The 23,313-nt window shown below is 38.0% G+C and overlaps 1 protein-coding gene and 1 long non-coding RNA gene across 6 annotated transcripts in view; both read left to right on the plus strand.

The window, feature by feature from the left end:
* LOC103140022 (serine/threonine-protein kinase DCLK1-like) overlaps positions 1–23,313 on the plus strand; it is a 57,946-nt gene that overhangs the window by 666 nt on the left and 33,967 nt on the right. For 2 of the 5 annotated variants that reach the window (XM_007554944.2, XM_007554953.2), the window contains exons 1-3: positions 7,119–7,398; positions 7,905–8,297; positions 9,541–9,890. In XM_007554944.2, coding sequence (XP_007555006.1) covers positions 7,940–8,297; positions 9,541–9,890 — 708 coding nt within the window. In that variant the 5' untranslated portion in view covers positions 7,119–7,398; positions 7,905–7,939. Of the gene's footprint in view, positions 1–568; positions 680–1,096; positions 1,138–1,768; positions 1,868–2,211; positions 2,266–2,365; positions 2,443–3,047; positions 3,103–7,103; positions 7,399–7,904; positions 8,298–9,540; positions 9,891–23,313 lie in introns of those variants that run through there. The other 3 variants (XM_007554987.2, XM_007554960.2, XM_007554969.2) reach the window with 3 other exon arrangements.
* Positions 9,898–13,108, plus strand: LOC107836623 (uncharacterized). Its single transcript, XR_001662570.1, has 2 exons — positions 9,898–12,527; positions 12,567–13,108. It is a non-coding gene; the product is annotated as an uncharacterized LOC107836623 (long non-coding RNA).

The raw sequence follows: 23,313 nt of genomic DNA on the forward strand, positions 1-23,313 counted from the left end.
AAATCCATTAAACAATTTGGGGGAGTTTCACAAAGAGTGAACTGAGGCAAGAGTAAATAAAGATCTATATTTGATGTGAAGATCATTGTGTCAAATTACTCTGTCTCTGGTTCAAAGTCCTCTTTGTAGATGAATGTAAAGTTTGCATTTAATTTGAAAATTGGTGCCCCAGAGTCTTGTGGAAGAGTGGAGAGACAATTTCCATAGTTGGTGATGATTTGGTGCGCCATGCTATCAGGTTGTGTTGGTCCAATGGCTGATCACCTCTGGGGTTCTCAGGATTGATGCAATATATCAACTATTGAGCCCATAGAAACGAACATCCACTTATAAACTTGTAATTTCGGTTTAAAATTTTCCTCTTTTTAATTAACCCAGACTCAATGGTGTTTTCATTATCTATTATCAGAATCAATACACATGAAGGCTTGAAATATAATGAATCTACTTTCTTAAAAGGAGGACAAACTTATTGAACTTTTTCCCAGTATTCTAATTTTTTTCCAGAGGTAACTATGTGGAAATGTAAGCTTTCTCTCGTGACTTGTCTGTTTTTGTTGGTCATCAGGTAATGAGTGGAAGACGAGGTTTGAGACACAAGTAGAACTAAATGGACAGCTGGAGAGACAGATTTCACACATTCAGCAGAGGCTGGAGAGCATCAAAGGAAACCCCGTCGGTGAGGCTTCACTTTCTTTTAATATTACGACCCTGCCGGTATTTCACTGCATGTTCTGAAACTACTTTTCAAAGTAGAAACGTTAGTTGCATTACTTTTAAGGGAATTCATGATTAGAATAGACGTAGTAAAATCTTTCAACTGGATTATGCAGTTACACATATGCAACCATCTTCTTTAGCAATGACCATCGACCACCCTCTTTTTAGAAGATGGTCAAGCCTTTGTAACATAAATGGTTCACTTTCTTAAATGAGTGACACAAATATTGAGATGTTCCTGCGTACCCTATATTCAAGTAAACCCGTTTATGTGTGTGCATGTGTAAGAAGTTAAGTTTTGCTATTATTTGCCCACCTGGACTTACAAGTTTACATTGTGATCAAAACAAACTCACACTTGGCCTTGTTTCCCCAGATCGATTGGCTTTTATCCGATTATATGAAGACATGGGACTTGTGAGTTGACTTTTGTTTCGTTTATTGGCCTTTAATGTTTGCATAGATGTTGTTATGTTTTTTTCTAAAACCTATGGTCATTCTGTCCACAGAGAGTATGCAAAGAACCACACACACCAGCAGAGAGCGCTAGAGACAGAGAATGAGTTTATACAAAACAGCAAGTGTTGTGATGTCAGCTTCTCTCCTTCCTCTAGTTGATACAGGCTGTAAAAACCAGAGTTTAATCACAGCTCTGTAATCATGGGATTAACAACCATGGGAGAGTAATGCAGTCTAATTACAATGCTTTAACACACACACATACACACCAATACATGTGACACTGAAAGGTTGCACAATAAAGCTTAACAAACACTGGTGCCTGTGAGCCTAAAGGCCCAAACTAACAGATGCTCATTAGTTTGTCCAAGAAGTGACTACAAACAGTAGACATTAGCATAGACTGAACGACTGAGATGAATTTGGATTATCATTTCAAATTGTGACTGAATAATTTATGAGTCTCATCCATTTTTGAACTATTGTTGTCAACATGAACTATTTGCACATTGTTTGATCGTCCTGTATTCCACTGGGTAACTAGTCTTAGCCAGAATTACATAAGAATAATTTCAACTCTTCCTCACAGGAAATGCTTAAAGAACACCTAACAGTCCTGACTGAGGAGAAAACTGGCCTCCATAATCAGCTGAAGAACTGCCATCTTCAAATGGAACAGGAGGGAAAGGTCTGGGCCCCATTGTTCATGGAGACGACGAGGGGTTTTAAAAGATTTATAGGCATCAGAGTATCTGTTGGTTAATTTTGTCATTGTGTGTTAGAAAAGAAGCTTTAGGGTTTTTATTCCCCACAAAGTAGTGATTTCAGCTACAAAAAAATCCTAATTGGTAACAAATTTAGTTCTTTGTTTATTGTTCTACTAAAATAACAGGGAGGTATCAGTTAAACACAGGCTTAGCATTCAGCATTTGTGACCAGTAATCCCTAATCTGTTGCCCATTACCACTGACACATATTAAGGGCTGTACCCATGAATTGACTGCATGGTTTTCTATTTCTTTCACTTCTCAGGCATTCCATAAAACCAACGATGAAAGGCGGGCATACCTTACAGAAATAGCTATGGTGAGCATTTAAAAATAACACTTCCCTTCTCGGCTGTTTCTGCAAGGAAGGTCAGAAGTTTACATACAGTCACCATGTTTTATGTATTTACTGCCTGCAGTTGTCTTCTGTCCGTGAGCCGCAGAGACGGCAGTATGCCAACCAGCGACAGGGGGCAGCAGAGAGCAAACAGATCAGGTTTGTAACATCCCACATCTGATCAACAAAATCTTAATGTTTACTAGTGGGAGTTTTAAATTCAGGTAATTTTGTAACAGTGGATTATTTAATGGGGCGATATTATGTATTTTCCACGTACCTAGTACTATTTCATAACAATATCAAGTAAGTATGTTACTATCAGTTGTACCATCAGTGGGCACCCTGTAGGAGATTGAAGGATTTCTAAAACATGCGTGAAAGAATCAAAGCAACTCTCCAGGTATGTTTTTGATGAGGGAATAAGATTATAACATATACATCTAAAAAAAAAGTTTATTTTACATAATACCCGCCACCTTTAATACAAATAAATATGCATTAAAAAACAGTATCTTCTCTAAATTCAGTGTTAACTGATTTCAGTCAATCTTTACATGTTTTCCTAGTTTTACTTTAAAATAATTTTAATTTACTTCACAGTCAAAATGTAGGGATCACAATTTAGATGAATAAATAATAAAGAGAGTAACATAATTTTGTTTTTTAATTATTTCCTGCAATTTTGCTTTTTAGGGATAATTTACCCCGGCAGGTGTTCATTCACATGACGTTACTTTTTTATTTTTGTTTTGGACACACAGAGGAAAAGGCGTCTGTAGGAAAGCACAAGCTGGTTCTAACAAAGGAATGGAGGAGGTATTAACAGAACGTCTGAATGAAGGCGGAGGAGGAGGTGGTGATTCAACAACAGAGAGAGGAATGAAGAAGAAATCCCACAGGGAAAGCAGGTTACCCACCCTGAAGCATCGGGGAAAACATAATCCTTAACCAAAATCTGTTCCCATGGATATTTGCAGGGTTCTTTTATTGGGGGTGGTTATTCTTGTACATTTCTGTCAGCTTTTTTGTTTAAGCTTTTATTTATTTTCTCGAAGTCTGATTATATAATGATTTAAATACTTATTCAAATGTACTTATATAAAGGTTTGAATAATCAGAAAGCAGACGTTTCTTGCACACACAGGCAGATATTTCACTCTTTTACCAAGACATTTGCAAAAGTCTTTCATTGTGACTTAAGAATGAGCTTATTCTGCTCCTTCAAAACTCAGTAACCTTGAGCACTAACTGCTTCCAGCCAGGTGACTAGTTGCCTGGTGTTTTGGAACTAAATGTTCCCGAAAACTTCAATGACAGAGTTTGCATCGTGGGACATTCACGTTAAGGACTATGACCATCTCTACTTTGGGTCACCTGCTCTGCCACTGAGTCATGAAGCACCCAAAACTTAACTTTTACTTTAATTTCTTCTAATTCATGCACCTGATACCCTGTTCACTGAACAACCTTTTCTGATGTAAAGTAAGGCTCTACCTATTAGTTTATGGTGATCCTGGTGCTGGAAGTTAATGGAATTAAGGATTCCTTCTTTTAATTCTCCGTTCTTTTTTCTCTCAACATTTCCCTTCAGTTAAGTGACGTAAAATAAATCCAAATTACATCTGGAAACCCTGCTTTTGAATTTTATAGACTTTTAATACAGTTAGACCTTCGTCAGCTAATAATACTTTGATCCTTCATTCTCAGGTCCCTTTGAAATGTTTAAGTAGTTCCATGTTTTTGTTGCTTTTACTTAATTCATTAAAATATTCTAATGCCATTTCAAATTACATCTTTTGTTTTTATTATTGTTTCAAAACTGACAATTCTGTTCAGTTTTTATAGAATTGTCAATATTCAAATTCTCAAAATAAACACATTTTAGACAAACATATTTCATTCCTCTTTAAAGTATTCCATAACATAACAATTTGCTTTGTCAGTGATTATTGATATATTAAGCACTTTGAACTGCCTTGTTGCTTAAATGTGCTAGACAAATAAACTTGATTGATTGATATATTTGAGACAGATCAAATAAAAATATATTAAAAATGAGACTGATAAAGTGCTGATACATAAATAAATATTATCAAATGCACTTATGAAGTAAAATGTTGCAATATTTTTGTAGTATTTGTTTGCGTAAATACATTTTGAATCTGATCTCTTTCACGCAGAAAACTGGGTGAAATGTGAGTATAAGGTTTGAAATGGTGAATTGAGCTGCTATGTGTTAGGAGCCTGCAGAGTTTGACATTTCTTTTACAATATTTTATTAAACGCCACCTACGACACACATTACGTAAGCAGAACCGTATCCACCAATCACTCTGTGTAGTTGAGACACAGAGCAAGCAGTCGCCCCCATCCTACCCACTGACCATCTTTATACGTGTGGGTGTTAAGACAAAAAACAACTATCCCTGTGAGATGAAGTAGTGTTCTGTAAAACTGCCAGAAGCATTTTCACAACTTTGTGTTTGAGAAGAAGTGTGAGTGTGAGGGATCATTTCAATTTTTGCATTGAAATAAAACAGTGATACAGCAAAGGGCTAAATCAACTCATAATTATTGTATTTTGTTCTTCAAAAATGTATTTATTTATTAAACATTTTGATGTTTATTTTTAGCCAGAGATGTCAGATCTGAATTTTGAGTTATGACAGATAATTTTTACATTTGCTATGTTTTGACATTCCATTCAAGATCCATGGTGATTTTAGGAGTGGAAATGATAAACTTGTCTAGCGCTTTATCAAATCCAGAAGACCCCACAGCACTTCACACTACATTTTAGTCATTCATTCTCTTTCTCTTTCTTACTGTTTATTCAATGTCACATGCTGTTTTTATTTTGTTTTTTAATTATGTAAAGCACCTTGAAATGCCTTGCTGCTGAAATGTGCTATGCAAATAAAATTTGATAGATTGATTGATCCATTCAGACATTGATGATGGCAAGCTACTAGTAGCCACAGCTGCCCTGGGGCACCACCAGCACTCAAGGTGGGTGAAGAGTCTTGCCTAAGGACCGACTGGGATTGGAACTGACATGCTGTCATTTTTGGGATTATTTTTTTGTGTGTAATTCCTAAATAAGAACTAGAAACCGTACATTTGTTAAAAGCAACCCTAAGTGATGTCACAAACCCAACACTGAAAACCATTTCATTAACTGTGCTCCATCTTTTGCCTTCGTTTTAAGTCAGTGTGCCCCATGCTGTGTGCGCCCTGCTTCTTCAGGATTAATTTAGACAGGAGCACCTTGTCGGGTCTCGGTTTGTGACGCACACTGTGTCCCTGTGAGTTTGTCCCCAAAAAGAGGAGACTGTACACGGTCTGTCACGGTCACACCAACAAATACATTTACGCACTACACGAGGGGGGAAGGAAAGAATCTCTATCAAAGAATTCCCAGGAGGTATAACTCAATCACACTACTTAAATAGCATGATTTATTTATTTATCTTATAAATATGAGGATGTATAATCAAATTTTTTGAATAAACAGACTTGTGACCTTCATAAGAAAAATGACAAATGAGGACATCTGACTTCAGGTGTTCACAATTGTTTAAAGAAGCTTTTGAATGTAAGACTGGCTGCATCGTTTAGCCTTGTGGCACAGGTGCAGCACACATACAGCATAGGGGTGTGACAGCATGGTTTATCAGGATGTTTGTCAGAATCCAGTGAATGAGCGAATCTCTGGAGGTTTTCATGTAGGTCAGTTGCTTCTATCTTTTCCTACTCAATGAGACTTTTCCTGCTATGTCAGGAAAAGATTAGATATGTCCTCTACATCGCTCAGCTCTGAGCTTTTTCCAAAAATGTTAGTGTTAAAGCAGTAACATGCTATCACGTCCAATCATTTCATATGGGAAACGAATCACATATAACCAACAGTATCTGGATTTGCACATCTACACAGTAAATGCATAAAACATAGAACAATTTTGGGTATTTAACAACAATATTTTGTCTATTGTTAGAAAACAATAGAAAACAATAAACAATGGATATATATTGTTCAAATACAGACTAAATTCTAGCAACATTAGCAACTTTTTTACTAACCTAACTGAATATTTTGATCAGCATTTTACTGAAGATGTTTGTTTAGTTGACTGTCATTCTTCTAGTCCATCAGAGGACTGATGTGTGTGTGAAATAAATTAATATAAATTTTTGTGATTAAACAGCTAAAATGAAAGCTTTTTTTTAGAATAAAACATGGCAAGCTTCAATGTGTTTGTTCAAACCAAAGTACACTTAAAAACTTGAGGTTTTGACATGTCCTTCATACTTAAATCTCATTGCTGCTGTGTCAAGACTTCAAGCTTGTCCTTTGGTTAAAAAGCTTTCAGTGAGTTTGAATAAAATAATTCTACAGAAAGAGTGAGCCAGCAATGTAAAAAAAAAAAAAAAAAAAAAAAATCATTGCCAGTTATGCCAAAGTCTTGATGGCAGTTATTGCTGTCAAGGATGCCACAAGTTATTTAATTATTTTTTTCCCCTACATATTATTAGGTTGGATTTTAAAACTATTCACTTTATGAATGAGATCTTCCGTTGAAAACTGTATTTTGTAATTTATTTATTTCAAAACAATTTATTTGTTTAATTGAACACAGTTTTTGTCAGAGTATGCTTTATTTTGACTGAGAAAGTAAGTGATGAGACTACCCCCCCGGGGCTGGCTGGCGAGGGGGACACGATCAGTTGCATCCCCTTCCACGAGTGTGAAGTGTGGGTTCGCATGGAAATAAGGGGGCGCGGGCGCCGAATGGAAATCACGACTGAGTGACGTGAAGATGTGGGAGTGGGGAGGAGAGAAAGAGAAAGAGAGAGGGGGTGGCTGGAGGAGAGAATGGGAGGGTAAGCAGCTGCTACCCAGTCAATTTTCAAATCAGTCGCTGCCTCTTGATTATACACACGTTTTGTGTCGCCTGGCGGAGCATATCAACCGGACAACAAAGGACACTCTGCCACCATCCTAACTGCGACAAGCCCACTGAACTCCAGTGTTTTCTTTTCGCATCTGCCTGGAAGTAGTGCATCAGTTCAGACTGGAGGTCACAGTGACAGAAGCGTTGATTGCTCGCGTTGGTAAGTCTGTCAGTGCGCGAAAAGTGATTGGTCGTTTATCTAAATTGACTTTTCCATACTTTGCTCCAAAGTTGTATAATCGTGACGTAAACATGCTGTTAGTTTTAATCGGTGCATGATGTTGTGGATAATGTGATTTAGGAGATGGATGAGGCTGATGTTTGTCCTGCTGAGCGCGCAGCTTCTGAGTATTTATTAATATTAATAAGTTAAATCGATTCGTGACTGTCGCTCTTCATCCAACTCAGACGCACCCTCAGACCCACGGGGATGGACGTCATGAAGCACCCTGTCCACTCCCTGCTTAACGGCACTTAATCCGTCATTAGGGGGTTATTTTGAGACAGCGCACCGGCGGCAGACACCGGCTGGCTGCTCAGTTCGCCTCTTCTGGCTTTATTTCGCACCTTTGTTGTTTGTTTTTATTTCCCCGATTTCCTCTGCAGTGAAAAGTTTTCATCACAGCCCTCTTCCCTCTCCCCTTTTTTGTCCCCCCCACCCCCAAGACAGTGCAGCCGTACTCGTCAGCTTAGGCAGCGAAATGGAGATGGAGCACTTCGACGATCGGGACAAAGGTCAGAGGCACGGCCGGTCCAACGCTAAGATGAACGGGGTGCCTAGCCCCACGCACAGCGCCCACTGCAGCCTGTACCGGACCAGGACCCTGAAGACTCTGAGTGCCGAGAAGAGGGCCAAGAAAGTTCGCTTCTACCGCAACGGGGACCGCTACTTCAACGGGATCGTGTACGCCATCTCCTCAGATAGGTTCCGGACCTTTGACGCGCTGCTGGCCGACCTGACCCGCTCTTTGTCTGACAACGTCAACTTGCCCCAGGGGGTCCGGACTATCTACACCCTGGATGGCAAGAAGATCGCTAGTATTGATCAGCTGGTAGAAGGTAACGATGTTTTATTGCACTTTCAGAGCCGGCATAAGATTTAATAGGGCTCCCTAAACATAACAATCGTCTCAGATTTGAGCTTGATAAAGTGTTCTAGAATGTCAAAGTTACATTTCTGCAATGTTTCTTTTCTGATTGTCCTTGCCATTTTCAGTGGACAGCATTTCATTTAATTTGAATGGGACAAGGAGGAACCTTTTAGTGCTTATATTCTCTACAGAAAATATTATGTTAATTAATGAGACTTAATTAACTTAAAAATATTCATATAAATTGTTAATCGCTATCACTACTAATGGCTTCAATTACATGTATCAAACCGTAAAACATTTTTAGATGTAGTTTATTTATTTATTTAAATGAATAATTTAATAATAATTTTCTAAAATGTCATTTTAAGTTATATAAAATTAATAAAAAAGTCAAATTCCTATTAATGTGCTATGTGAAAAACGATACAGAGAACTTAAAGTTGCCTAATTCTTCATAAACTTGAATACAAATTACAAAAACAACAACACAAAAAACTTCTGAGCTCAAAAATGTGTGAGAATTCAACAGCTCTTTCTCCAGGGCCTCAAGTTGTGTATGCCTCAGGATGGCTCTGCATCTGTTTGGGAGTCAGTTTTACACTAAATAATCTAAAACATCTCTCATTCTTTCTTAAGGAGCAAACTCTTCATGACTAGTGAGCCTCCACGAAATCTGATCTTGTCCAGCTCCCTTTCCTGATAAACTTTAGATGAGGCTAACGTAACGGGGACATTCACTTAGACACAAGCTTCAATGGGAATTTCACAGTATAAAAACCTGAGTAAAAATGCAGCCGTTTCACAGTATTGGAGCTATTACATAAAATAAAGAACTGACAGTGACTAAATTTACTGGCTTATTGCAATATTAAACCATTTTGCTATTCTGCACACTACTGGGTCATTCTTTGTTGAAAATGTAGGATTTACCCAATGGTTATAAATTAGGCTTTTTTTGTGGGCTGTGCTCCATAAAAAATCAGTTAAAACCAAAGTGTGTCATGCATTTGATGCCCATATGTCCAAACAGATGTACCCTTTGTTTCATGTCAGATTAGTTCTCTCGGGATCATTTCAGGATAATTTCTCTCCCATGGCTGTCAGTGCTAAAATGTCAGGAGAAGTGAAATAAGAAGAGCTATCAGTTGTTGAAATTAAACTCACTTTTTCATGTTTCATCTTTTTCCAAATGTTTGTCTCTTTAACAGGTGAAAGCTACGTCTGCAGCTCCATTGAGGCCTACAAAAAGCTGGATTACACTAAAAACGTAAACCCCAACTGGTCAGTGAATGTCAAGGCCTCGTCCTCTTCATCACGTGGGCCTCCATCCCTGAGCTGTGCCACAGCTTGTGCCTCAGACGGCCGCGAAGGGAAGGACTTCATTCGTCCAAAGCTAGTAACGGTGGTTCGAAGTGGAGTTAAGCCCCGCAAAGCCGTGAGGATCTTGCTGAATAAGAAAACAGCCCACTCCTATGAGCAGGTTCTAACCGATATCACTGATGCCATCAAGCTCGACTCTGGGGTGGTGAAGAAAATCTACACGTTGGAGGGCAAACTGGTGAGTTTGTAGTATTAAAAGATTAATACACTAGCCCTAATATTTCTTGTGCTTTGCATGCAGGAGGCATTTGCCTTTAAGCATCTCTTGCTAATACATATTATTTAGTGAGATATATCATCTAGAGATAACAATGAACTGTGAACTTTTACTTTATTGTCCCTTGGAGGAATTGTTTTTCACATGTGTTTAACAGAGAAGGCAGTACAACTAGAAGTTCTTTGAGTAAATGGATGAAGTCCTGTTCTAGTGAAATTGTGGGAAAAGCTTGTTTTGGTGAGTTTTGTCTAGTTTACAATAAAGACCTTGTTGACAAAACAGCTGGTTAGCTTTTGCTGGTTGTTGGGCTGATGATGTCATGTGTGTAGAGAGTGTTTTCTAATAGACCAAGCACACAGCCCTGTGGTGCTCCAGTGTTGATGGACAGAGCAGGAGATGTGGTTGAATCCAGTTGTACTTCTTATAGTTAGTTCCTCTGTACCCTTTAGCTGCCCATTGTAATTTGTGTACAGGCTTTTCTGATATGAAGCACAAGTTGATAAGAGTCGAGTATAAAACAGTGGCATAGTAGTCCATGACAGAGTTATTGTGTTTAATTATTTTTATTGTGTCAGAACGGAAAACATTTTCTGTTTGCAGCAGCATTAGTTCTAAGTGTTTGACAAACAGTTCATGGCATTAGTTTTTTTTATGACTTTAATATCTCTATTTTAACATTTTATGGAACTTTGCTTTGCTAATGTCTTTCTGCCATTCATTTGATGTATTTTAAAGCACTTGGTGATCTATAAATAAACTTGCCTCGTATTGAATAGGGACAGGATGGCTGTGTTGTGCTCTGAGTATTTTTAGAAAAGGTTTGCTGAGTGGTGAGCTGATGCTGTTGTTTTTGTAGAATGTATTTAGGAATGGATTAAACACAGACACTGTGGTGCTCTGGAGCTGATGGTGAAGGCAGCGGACGGGGTTGAGCACATCCACACTTCTTGTTGTCTGTTGCTCAAGAAATTGTGTAAAACATTAATCAAAAACACATGGGGATGATAAGGTGGTACAGCTTCTGGAAATACCAGTTGCTACTGAGTTGAGTTAAAGGCAAGACAGAAGTCCAAAAGATGTATTCAGGAGAAATTCTATTTGAATTATTCACCTTTGTGCTCTTTTAAATTTTGGAGGCATCATTGGTTTGCTGTTTGAACTGACAATGGGGCTGAAACAAGGCAAAGTTTTTAAACTGCTGTTTGATTCTTCATCGGAGGTTGTTGCATATCTTATCTGCAGAAAGAGTTAGTCCACTGGCTGCTGCTTGAAGAGTGGAATTAGGACTTCAGAATGTCTAAATATTAATGAGTACTCTTTCATTTTTCATTCCACACCTCCAATTTTATGGGTACATCTAAATTTACAGTTAGAGCTGTGAACAGAACGAGTGACGCAGAGGTCAAGAGGAGATACTGTTGAAAGAAATCCATGAATGGAGTCGCTCCCACGCTGCAACGATGTGTGGTGTGTGCAGATCATTGTCTCTAAACACAAGAATAAATCGGCGTCAAAAAAACAGTCCACCCACCATTCCAGCTCCTACTCTCTCAGAACGATGCACGTTTTCCTTACTGCATTGCTAAAATGAGAACTAGGTCTGCACTGCAGCTGAATCATGTCAAACAAGCCTTCTTCCAGGCACATGTTGATGTTTGTGTGTATTCATAAGCAAAGGAAGAACACGTTGTCTCCCCCAGCATGTTGGCGTTTTATTCTTTCATATTTTTTTCCTGTTTGGATTCATGCCACCTGTCTCATGAATCACCTTTTTTTTTTTCTGTATTTTTGTCTGCTCCCCATTTCTCTGTCTGCCTCTTTTTAGGTGATGCTGCAGCTCCAAGTTACTGAATTTAATGACACTGAGCTGCTGTCATCCTGTCAGCAGCATTATTCTTGAAACAGATTGTGTTGGGCTTCTTGACATTTTGTGTTGTATGGCAAGAATTGCGTTGTAAATGACCAATTAGTGAATCATGCTCACAGAAACGCTCTTTGCTCTAGGATCTTTTTATGCTCAGTGACGCTTTTAGTAAGCTCTTACTTTCATGTCATTTCATCTCTGTCTGTTTAATGTTACACTGTTAGCTCAGCAGGATCCTGACTCCAATTAGATTCTAGTACCAGCCAATGAAATCTGAGGATCAGGTTTTCCTAGAGAAACCTTCTGTTGGGGATTAAACTCACCGCATTTGCATAATACCCACTAACGAGCAGTTTTCTTGGAGATTACACAATAAGTACTACTGTTGCTCTGTTCATCCCTCTGCGATGGGAAATGAGGCTGTTTTGGTGTGCTATTTTTAGACATGGTATTGATTGAACATGTAGGCATGGTAACACACTCACTGCTAAATTGGCAGGGCTGGGCTGAGTGCAAATCCAGCTCCTCATTTTTATCTTTCCTTCTATGTTTGGCCTCTGGTTGGTGCGTGACGTAGTTTGGAAAACTGGAAAGTGGGCTGTGGGAGACTAAATGAAATACGGGATTTGAATTGATGAATGAACTGTTCCAGAGCTTATTTCCTAGTAATTTGTCTACACAAGAAAATCTTGCAGAAGACCTGAGTACTATAGAGTACCTGGGTACTCTATAGTGTAATTTGAGTACACTATAGAGTACTGAGTACTCTATAGTGTAATTTTGTATGCATGCTAGTCAAGTATAAGTATCAGGATGACTTTGCTTTAGAAGCTAAATGAAATGTTTGTCTAGGTTTGTGCAACCAGAAGCATATTTATGAGGATGTGTTTCTCTATGTATGGACTTCTTTCATGAGCTGAACCACATCAGTCAGTGAGCTTGCACAAAAGTAGGTTTCTGGGCCTGTCTGCCAGTAATGTCGAGTCCCAACAGAACTGCAAAGGAGCTTGAGCCTCTTACTTTCATTAACCCTGTAATGAGGCCAGAAACAGAGGGCATCAGGTTTGCATGCACTCTATTATACAGGGATTGTTAGATGTGTTTTGACTGCGGTGCACTTTTCAGGTATATTTTTCTATTTGTTTAAAGTTGATGTTCTTCATTATTATTTCATGTGCAATCATTCTGTCAGTGGCATTTATTAAGCCTTGTTGTTAAGATTGTAGAGTGGCAAAACAATAAATCACTTACAGTGGCTCTATGACATGAAGCTATGACCATATTCACAGTTTCCTTATAATAAAATCTTTATAATTACTGTGATGTTGTAAGATCTTGTTGCTTTATTTTTTTTACATTTTATTTGATAAGATATGATTTATGGTGCTTCAAGTGTTCAAACTCCCTTAAACGTTTTCTAACATTTTCATGTTACAACCTTAAAGGTGTTTTTTATTCACGTTAAAATCTCAAAAGTGACTTTAAGTGGAATTTCCAACTGGATACTTTCACATGTCACCAAATTTATAAATAGCTCACCATATATGTGAGCAAATATGGAGACCTTAGAACATGCCCGAGAGATCAGGAATAATGTTGTGGAGAAGTACAAAGTAGATTTGGGCATAAAACAATTTCCACAACTCTGAACATCTCCAGTAAAATGATCACCGATGCCATACAGCTAGAGCCACAATGGGCAATTTCTGTCCAACCTGACAGAATTTTAGCTATTTTGCAAAGAAGAATGGGCAAAAATCTCAGTTTCTACATGTGTGAAGCCAGTGGAGACATACCCTAAAAACTTATGACTGCTATTGTTTAAAAACGTGGTTCTAAAAAGTACTGACATAGCAAGGGCAGAATGCAAAGGCACATCACAGCTTTTAGGTTTCTCTTATTTCCTTTGTGCTTCAGAATATGTTATATTTTGTGTCGGTTCACAACATGCAATCCCAACAAAATATATAATGTTTGTAGTTGTAGCCTGAAAACATCTGAACAAGTTCAAGGGGGTGTGAATACTTTTGTTCGGCACTATGTAACACAAAGGGAGTGAGTCTCTGTGAGTATCTGATACACTGTGCCACCTCCTCTGTTGTGAGCTCTTACTCCTCTGTGATCATTTGGATATCTGTGTGTAATACGAGAATCTTGCTTCAGGAGCCTAGATCAGATTCCACCATCCGGTTTAGATTCTTCCCCTTCTTTTTGTGTAAGCACAACCTAACTATTTTGAGCTTTGTTTTGCTAGTTTTTCTGAAAATTTGATCTAGTTGCTAAGGAACTGGTTTACATGCTGTCGAATTATCACAGGAGCACACCGGCATGATGTAGTCTGCACAGACCGATCATGACAATAGACGACCCGTAAGTGGCTTAGGACACGGACATGGCCGGCGTATTAATACTTCTTAGCTCTGTTTACACACACAGGCACTATGGCAGACCCCACCTGCTGCCTCTGCCAGCATTCGTGTGCCTCATGCATATTCAATGTGTAACACACACCTTTCACTGCATTCATTTAGATTTTGCCAAAAGAAGCATGAAGTGATACCATAGCTTTATCTCCAGCACATCTTAGCCAACTGGGCTGTTTTCTTCCTTATTGAATAAAGAAAAACAAAAAACATACAAATGCAAATTCATACAAATGCAAATAAATATGCCTGTGTTCCTTAATAGTTTAAGGGATTAATTACTGAATTTTTTCTATGATAAATGTATGTGATCATAAAAAGGCAGAATACATTGTGGAGAAACAAAATGTCTTGGAACAAAGTCTACTGGTTCAGATTTTAGGAGTGTTGATCAGTCACAACTTAGTTCACTTTGAGTACATTTGAGTACTGTTTGTCCAACTTGTCCATTGGTAACTTCTACCTACACAAGCCTTAATAACTTTTTAGAATTTGTATCGATTTGATCATTCCTTCAATATTCCTCAAATGCACACTGTAATTTTAATATAACCAATTTTTTGCATCTTGTGTTAATTGGCAATGCTAAATGCTGACACTAATGCACTGACTATGCTGGCCATGTTAATTCTTCATATGATTTAAAGAGTTCACTCCTATTACCAAGGATACAGTTCTGCTATGTATTTTCCTGCACATTAAATGACCCAGTTTTAATGCAGGTGTCATGTGGGGGAGAAATGAGGAAGAGCAACTTGTTCACAATCTGCAGTGCAGCTTTCACGTCTTAAACTGCATTGCTGGCACCATTCTCTCCTTGCTGGCAAGGCCATGCAGCTTTTATTTCCCTCCTCTGGTTTCTTTGCATTCTGACAGTTTTTAATCTCATGTTAAGATTTTTCCTCTATGGAAAGAATGTTATTTTGGCATCTCCCTCTGCTGTCTGTGCATCATCTTTAAATGCTAAACAAATTACATTACTGCTTCAGTCATTCACTTTCTTTATTTTGCTATAATTTATTGTATAGCAATGAGGATTGATTTGTAAAATCAAGTCTTGTGAACTTCCTTCCATGATTTATTTTCATTTATCTTCTGTTAATCTTTTTTTCTAACTCTGTAGAACTACAGAGAAGGGCTGCAACAGTGTTACCCAAAAAACCTTCATATTACGTCAGAATTATGTGAAAATTATCTCACCCTCATGTCTAAGCATTTATCTGCTTTTCATCCTCAGTTTTTTAGGCTTGTCGGTGTCACGGTTCTGCTTTGCATGAGTGGGAAAAGTGCATCTGCTCTTTCAGATCTGCTGAATCACAGCCACTCATCGTAGTGCATGTGTGTGAGGGGGTGTGTAGGTATTTCTCTGTGAGTATGAGCAGGTATGTAATGTATCAGCACTGCTCTAAGTGCAAGTTGACAGAGTTTGAAAAATGTTTTTTTTTTTTTTTTTGAAGAATCTTGGGAGAATACTGCTGCTTTTGTTAGTAAACAAGTTATTTCGAGCATCTTTTTTTCAGCAAAGTTGATTTCATGTTTGCCTTTATCTCTGACTCAGTGACTGAGCTTTTTGTGTGTGTCTCTGTCTGCCTGTGAAGAGTCACTGTGGCAGATTGGAGCTCTGGTCGTACAGTCAGAGGATCTGTTGCCAAGTTAGGATCGATGGCAGACGTTTGTAGCACCGGCAGACTGTGGAGAACTCAGTCACATCGCAAGTTCAGATGCACACACATACACACACACAGTCTCAGTGTATTTGTATGGTAGAAAGCTGTGTTCCAGCTCTATGCTGTTAGTTGCATAAAGAACACGTAGACATCTCTGAGCTGTCAGACTGAACTGAATAATGCTCTCTCCCTCTGAAAATTAAAGATTAATTTAATAACCATAACCTATTAGTAACAATGCGTCACCACAGTTGGCTGCAGCCTAATTAACCAGTTAACGTCAGACGTGTTTTACTCTATAAAGAAGAAAACGGCAAAAACTGATTATTACTGATTGTTGAATCTGTGAGGGAAAAAAACACCAAAACATTTGAAATCTGCTATCTTTGTATTAAACCATGTTTGTGTATAGATGGACACGCAAATAATTAATATTTTTCCAGTGTGTTGTAGGTATTTGCATGCAAAGTATGATTTCCTGTCATCCACTGCAATATTAGTTGTTTATATTATGGATGTTGGAAAATACTTTTATAATGTGTAATTCTTTGTTACTAGATTCCAAGTGTCAGGAAGTCTCACTTTGCGTGCCAGTAACATATTCAACCTGTTGGATTGAGTTTCATTGTAGTTGATGCTCACATCTGACCCCTAAGATGCTGAAGGTCACACAGAAGTGGGGAAAAAGTGGCTTTGTTCTTACTGATGATGTCAATATGTAACTATAATATTTCTGACATTGCTTTTTAAAATTTTGAAAAAAATAAATAAATAAAAACTGCACTTTTCTTAAACTAATAGATGGCTTTACTGGCACTATCTCCTTTTTCATATAAGGGATGAATATGTTGGTTTGTTGCAGACAGATAGAGCTTAAAGAAGTAGTGCGAAATAATTGGTGGAGAAAACTGGTAATAGGCTGACAGGACGTGCAGCTGAAATGTATAGAAGGCAGCAAAGATAATTGTTCGAAGCATAAGATGAAGTCATATTCAGGTTGCGTGTCCTTGAGAAAGCAGTAGGACTTTAGTTTCCTTCTTTTTTTTTTTTTTTTTTTTTTTAATCGGAGCTGCCAAAAGATGTGTTTTAACACATGGAGGGTGGGGAGATGCTGTCACATTTAATAAAGAAAAAAATTCACAGCTTCATCAGAAACTTTTCCTCTCCCTCCCACCATGTGGTGAACAGAAGTGGTTACATAAGGTGTTATGCAACAGAGCAGCCAGCCTGGCAGGCATCTGCTGGTTTGAGGTGAACACAGTTAACTGGCCTCATGTCACCGCTCCTGTTTGTCTTTCTCACTCTCCCTGACCTCTACTGCTTCCCGAAATTAATCATTTCTCATTTCGTGGCAGGTGTCCGATGAAACGTGACCATTCAGTCTGGGCTCTGCTAATTAAACAGCAGTGATGTGTGAATTTGGCTTCTGATGTGCTTTGTTCTCGCCTCCTACCTTTGTGAAATTGAGTTTTAGCCAGTCTTCCCTTTTTCAGATGACAGATGATCTTGACCCTAAAATATCAATCAAATTTTCCCTGTTCTGTGTTTTCTACACAAAACAAGGCAGAACAAAGACTGTGAAAATAAACTCTCAAAATGAGAAAACAACTGAACTAGAACTAATGGCCTTGAACAAAGGGGAAAATTAAATTTATGAAGCAAAGACTTTAAAATATATACATTTTCTTTGATAAGCATGAAAGAATTATGAAAAAACAATGATAGATGGATAGATAGACAGGTAGATGCGGGCCCTTTTAGCTTGCAACTGTGATTCCAGGACCATGGAGAGCTCCACTGATCTAAGCTTCTTTGGCAGAACACAGCAGCAGCTCATCCCTCCAAACTGTGGTATTTCTGTGGGCTGGATTACGCTGCCCTCACCGTGTCCTCTGTATAAACTGTAAGTCTATTGTGGTGGAAGAACATTGGAGGTTGAGTTCTGGCTTTGCAGCAACCTGTTAGATTCTGCTTCAAACAGATTATGCAGGAATTCTGCTGAAATGGTCCATTTTTTTTATTATATTAATTCTCTAACAAGTAACATATCAAAGAACTTATCCTTGAAATGTCAGCACTCCATATTTAAGTATAATGTAAGGGACATGATGACCCCGAAGCTCAAAATTAAACAAAAGCTGCAAGGACACAATTAAACCTTTTATAGAACAAGTTTACAGTCACAGTTTTGGTAAATCTTAGACTGAAAAAACATAATTTCACAATAAGACTTTTATTTTTGGTTGTTTTATGTGTTATTTCAGAGTTTGGTTTAGTTGTCTTTACATTTATTGTTTTGCTATCGTGAGACTGTCAGAAGTGCTAACGTAAAACCTGAGGAGCTGGGAAATGACTCCTCAAGTAAGACCTGCCATATGACTCGCAAGACAAGAATAGCTGATGTAAATGTGCAGAACAAGAAGCGCCGTCACTAATCATTTGTTCTTAGCTGCTGATTTGCTGGAACTGCAACTGAGCAAGACAGCCTGTCTCAGAGATCTAGATCACTGGGTGGCTCCGTTATGAGCTGCGCGTGAATCTAGCAGTGGTGTTTAATTAAAAAAATAAAAAATAAACAAGTGTAAAATATAAACTGTATCTGGCAAACTAAGCAAATAGAGCAAACCACTATGGCTTCTGAAAGTTAAACCTCTGATTCAAGTCTTAAGTCTTCTACATCCAGAACACAGGATTGACTTCTATTTTCCTCCATCCATTTTCAAATGAAACACGACCCACTGTCCTGTCCCTCCCAAAGAAAAGCTTCCCGAGTCCCCACACCATGATGCTGCCACCGTCATGTTTCACACTGGCGATGACATTATCAGAGTGACATGCAGTTATAGTTTTCTGTAGATGTTCTAAGTTGTAAGTTAAAAATGGTTATTTTCTTATAGGTTTGTTTTTAAATGTTTTTCTTTCATAAAGTGAGTGTGACTCACACATGTTGACTCCACTCATTCAATAGGTGATTACTTACAATTGATTGCACTGAATTTTGTTTAAGTGTATCAGCGTAAAAGGGACTCAAAATGAATGCCACACGTTTCAGATTTTGATAGTGGAAATGTTTGAATATCATGCATCATTTTCTTTCCACCACTCTAATATGCATAAGTTTATATTGGTCAGTCGAATAAAATCAAGGGGTGTGAATACTTTTACATGGTGCTGTACTTTATGCCCACACATTTTTCTTTAAACAAGATGAGATATAGTGGTGCTTACTTAGTTCGCAGTTTAAAGCATTTTATTTTATTTTTCATCTGCTTTTGCTCAGTCACTGGATCTGCATGTTATTCATAATGAATGTGTTTAAAATACATTCCTCCTTCCCACATCCTTTTATCAGCACTGCTCTGTGTTTCAAGACTATCTTTAATCTTTTGTAACCTGATTTAAAAAAAAGTCACTTAATACCAGAAATTCAGTCCGTGGACTCTTTTGGTTCTGGTAAATTGTTGTTGCCTTCCATGTCTTATAGTTAAACAGCGCCACCATGTGGTGTTATTTGTTTGTCCAGCTGTGGTAATGATTTCTGTAATTGTTCAGCAAATTCTATTTTTTGCAGCACTAGAGTTGCTAAACAAGCTAGATAACTAGTTATCAACTGTTTATTAAAACGTACATTATTTGTGTGTTTTTGTTTGTTTAGTAGACGAAAACAAGTAGCAGAAACAGAAGAGAACTAACAGTATTGTAGTTTTGTGATTTGGACACTAGGTGGCACACTGATAACATCAAAAACGACTAGCATTCATTATTTCTGCAAATGGCCTTTTATGAAAAAGGTGATGACTACAGTTTTGCAATATCACACTTCGCTTGTTCTGTCTTGTTCTGGATTTCTATGCATTTTTTTATATTGTAGCCATTTAAATTTATGTATAGAGTGTAAACTGTGCAGTCAGTCATGTGTGTAATGGACAGCACAGGGAAAGAGACTGGTTATGAAATTATCCCTCTTCACACCACTCTGCCCCTGTTTTTTGTTCTGTTTATTTCATCCTGTCCTTGTTCCTGAAAGTGGCACATGTTGTGTAACTCCACTACTTCTATGTAGGAACAGAGAACCAGATACATCAAAGCTGCTTGTTTTGTCATCTAGCACAATGAGGGGCTCAGAACTGCAGTCAGAAACAGATCTCCCCTGTTGTGTTTTTTTTTCTCCTTCTTCCTCCATTTTTCTTGTTCTGTATTTGCTTTTGGTTTAACTCTGGGAAGTTGGAGATTTGATTTCTCTCTCCACTTTTATTTGATATGTTTCCCTCTGCTCTCCTTCATTGGCTGTGCTTTCTTGTGAGCACAACGGTTTAAAAAAAGAGGTATTGCATAAGTGTTTCAGCATAACCAGGCCATGCGAAGCATGGATGCGTTCATGTGGGGATTTTTATGAATGGCATAGTTCTGCTGGGAACAATACTCAGAGTAGCTAAAATATGAATGATGGCACTCTATTATCTCTGCCTGCACATTGTGCAACAAAGTGGCACGTGGCCTGCATGCATCTATGGCCAAAGGACATTACTGCCATGGAAACCATATTTTTTCACACCCCTCTCAGTTGCTCACAGTTTGTGCTCCTGTCCTGCTCATCAGCTTAAAGGTGTCACCATAGATAGCTTTTCTTCTTCTTCTGAACTCTGCTTTATATTGCCATCCTACCACTAATGTTTTTTAACGCTGCCAGGAGCTGATTAAATTTATCCTGAGGGGTAAATAATTTAATTAGAATTCAAATAATGCACTGATCTAATCAACTAATTGGAGTTCATTTTTAAATGGTGTGAGCAACATTTAGCTGTTTTTATTTCTTGAACATGGTATCTGTTTTATTTAAAAGGATATTTACTGACATATCTTTACACAAATAACTTTAAACCATTCAATAATAATAATAATAATAATAATAATAAAATAGGTACAAAGAAAATGTCAGAAATAACCAAAGTAAATACAGTTATCACAGCTAATCTGGCCTTATGTGAAAAGTAAATGTCCCCCTAAACTTCAAAAGTATTTATGCCACCCTGGATGAAACAGCTATTGTCAGGTATTTGCACATCTTTGACATCACTGTGGAGGAATTTTGACTAACTATTCTTTTCTGAATTGCTTGAATTCATCCAGACTATAGGATTTTCCTTGAGCTGTCAGTTTAAGATCAAATTGCAGCAATCTAATCAGAATTAGATTTGGACTTTATCTAGGGATCTCCAAAATGAAACTTTTGACCTAGTGGATATGTTTTTAATGTGGATTTACAGTAATAGGCTAAATAATGGTAGGGAAGGCTCACCACTGCCACCATGCTGATAGATTTCACTGACTTTGTTTCATAACTGTTCTTGGATTTCTTTAAATCTGGGTGTGTGTAGGTGTAGGTTTTTGAGATCTTTTAGCTTTCTTCATGCTGCCGGACGGTTCTGATTAAGTGATTTTTTTTTTTGATCTATAGGTTTTTAATCAGGCCTGGCTGTGGCTTGTGAAAATGATGATTCAAATTGTGAATACTCTGTCACCGCACTTTATATACCCTTTGTACAGCCATGTTATATAACAGCTTTATATAGAGGAAGGATCTATGCTTTAAAAAAAAATCTAAGAAAGTGAAAAAACTGCAAAGAAATGAAATTGTTTGAACAACAACATTAATCTGATAGTCGTTGGATCTTTATTTCCTGTTCTATGGGTCCAAGAAATGCTATAGTTCATAGGAAATGAATAGAACGCTGAAATAATACAACATATTACCTAAGAAGCATATCTGTCTGAAAGTTTTTCATCAGTAGTGGCACTTTTGGGAAACATTAGCAGCGTCAGAGTCTGTATCATTGTTATGTTTTTGGGAAGTGGAGACGCTCGGCCCTGAAATCATCAGAGCGCTGTCAGGGGACATCAGGGAACAAAGCAATATGCAATCTGTTATGAAACAAGAGTGTAATTTCCTTTCATGTTTACTTGTGCAGAAGCGCTCATCCTCATTCTGTCTGAGGCCGAATGCATGAACACACTCGGAAATACACACACACACGCGGTGCCGGATTTGAAAAGTTATTGGGAAATAATGCATGCTCAGCAGACAGTTTGTGTCAGAGTGTTTGATTTAAAGCTCCTTTCTTGTCTCACTCATGCCTTGTTTAAGGGATAAAACAGTCTCCCTATATTCTCATACTCATCACATACCATCAAACATTCCTTTAACAGGCCCCTTTCTCCTGTCTATGCAGTACTTTGCCAGTGATGCCGTTACATAAGCTTTGACTTCTTTTGGGGGCTCTAGTTTGCGGGCAGATGGGAATCTAAATAGATCCTTGGATATTAATTGCTCTGAAAATGTAATAGCAGTTGTTTTGTGTTTATGTGTTTTCTCCCGGCGGTGCCACACATCCGAGCAGCTCAAGCTGTAATAGCTCTTAATAGGTTTTGTGGCGAGAAATTTGTCATGGCAGATGAACTGTTGCCATCTCATAAAGAGTGTTTCTGACTGTAATGTTGCCAATGCATGAGATATAATTTAGAATATTGGTGGCTTGAGGCTCAAATGTGATGGTTGACCTGAAGTGTGTAATTAACTCAGTTGAGTAAATCATTCAGAGTTTAGATCAGTTTCATACTCTGCCCTTTTCAGATTGATTCCTCTCATTCTAACTCTTCAACCGCAACACAAGAATGCGTTTGGAAATTAAAAAGCCGCAAAATCCATCTAGTAATGATCAGCTGGGTATGTTTATTGTAGCAGCTTGCAAATATTGTGCATAATAACATTTATTCATCATATACTACATTAATAAACCCTTCTTTCCAGAGGAGGTTCCTATGATTTGTAAGTTTGCATTTAAATGGATGCTGTCAGCTGGCATAAACTGCACAGTATGGAGTCTGTCAAAGAGCGACAGTGAGTCATTAAGACTGAGTCAGATGTGGATTTAGTCACTTATGTTCCTATTACTCAGTGATCTGGTTATTTTAATATCCTCTCTCCTGGAAGTCCATTATGTTTACTCGCATTATATATTTTTTTCTCATGTTATTTATTTATTCCTATTTATAGGATGCAAGAATTATGGGAAGAGAACCTCCCACTTGCTTCTCTGGGTGTCTGGTTTACACGCCGCTGCACATCAGCAAATTGCAACTTAGCAAGGTCTTATTATAGTTACCAACAGGCTGATAAACAGCGAAGAACTGCTGTGTGTGCTGACAACAAACACAAACAGACACCCTGGGCGATCTTTGTCCGTCTCCTGAAGCTTGGTTAATTTGATGTTTCCACCAAAACATAAATAGTCCAGTTTTTGCTTGAAGAAATTGAATTTGGACCATTATTTTAAAATTTGTCAGGCCTTGTAGACCACATGTGTCAAACTCAAGGCCCGCGGTCCACATGTGGCCAGCCATGTCATTTTATGTGCCCCCCCCCCAGCATT

Source organism: Poecilia formosa, unplaced genomic scaffold (genome assembly GCF_000485575.1).
Source record: "Poecilia formosa unplaced genomic scaffold, Poecilia_formosa-5.1.2 Scaffold3, whole genome shotgun sequence".
Lineage (NCBI taxonomy): Eukaryota > Metazoa > Chordata > Actinopteri > Cyprinodontiformes > Poeciliidae > Poecilia > Poecilia formosa.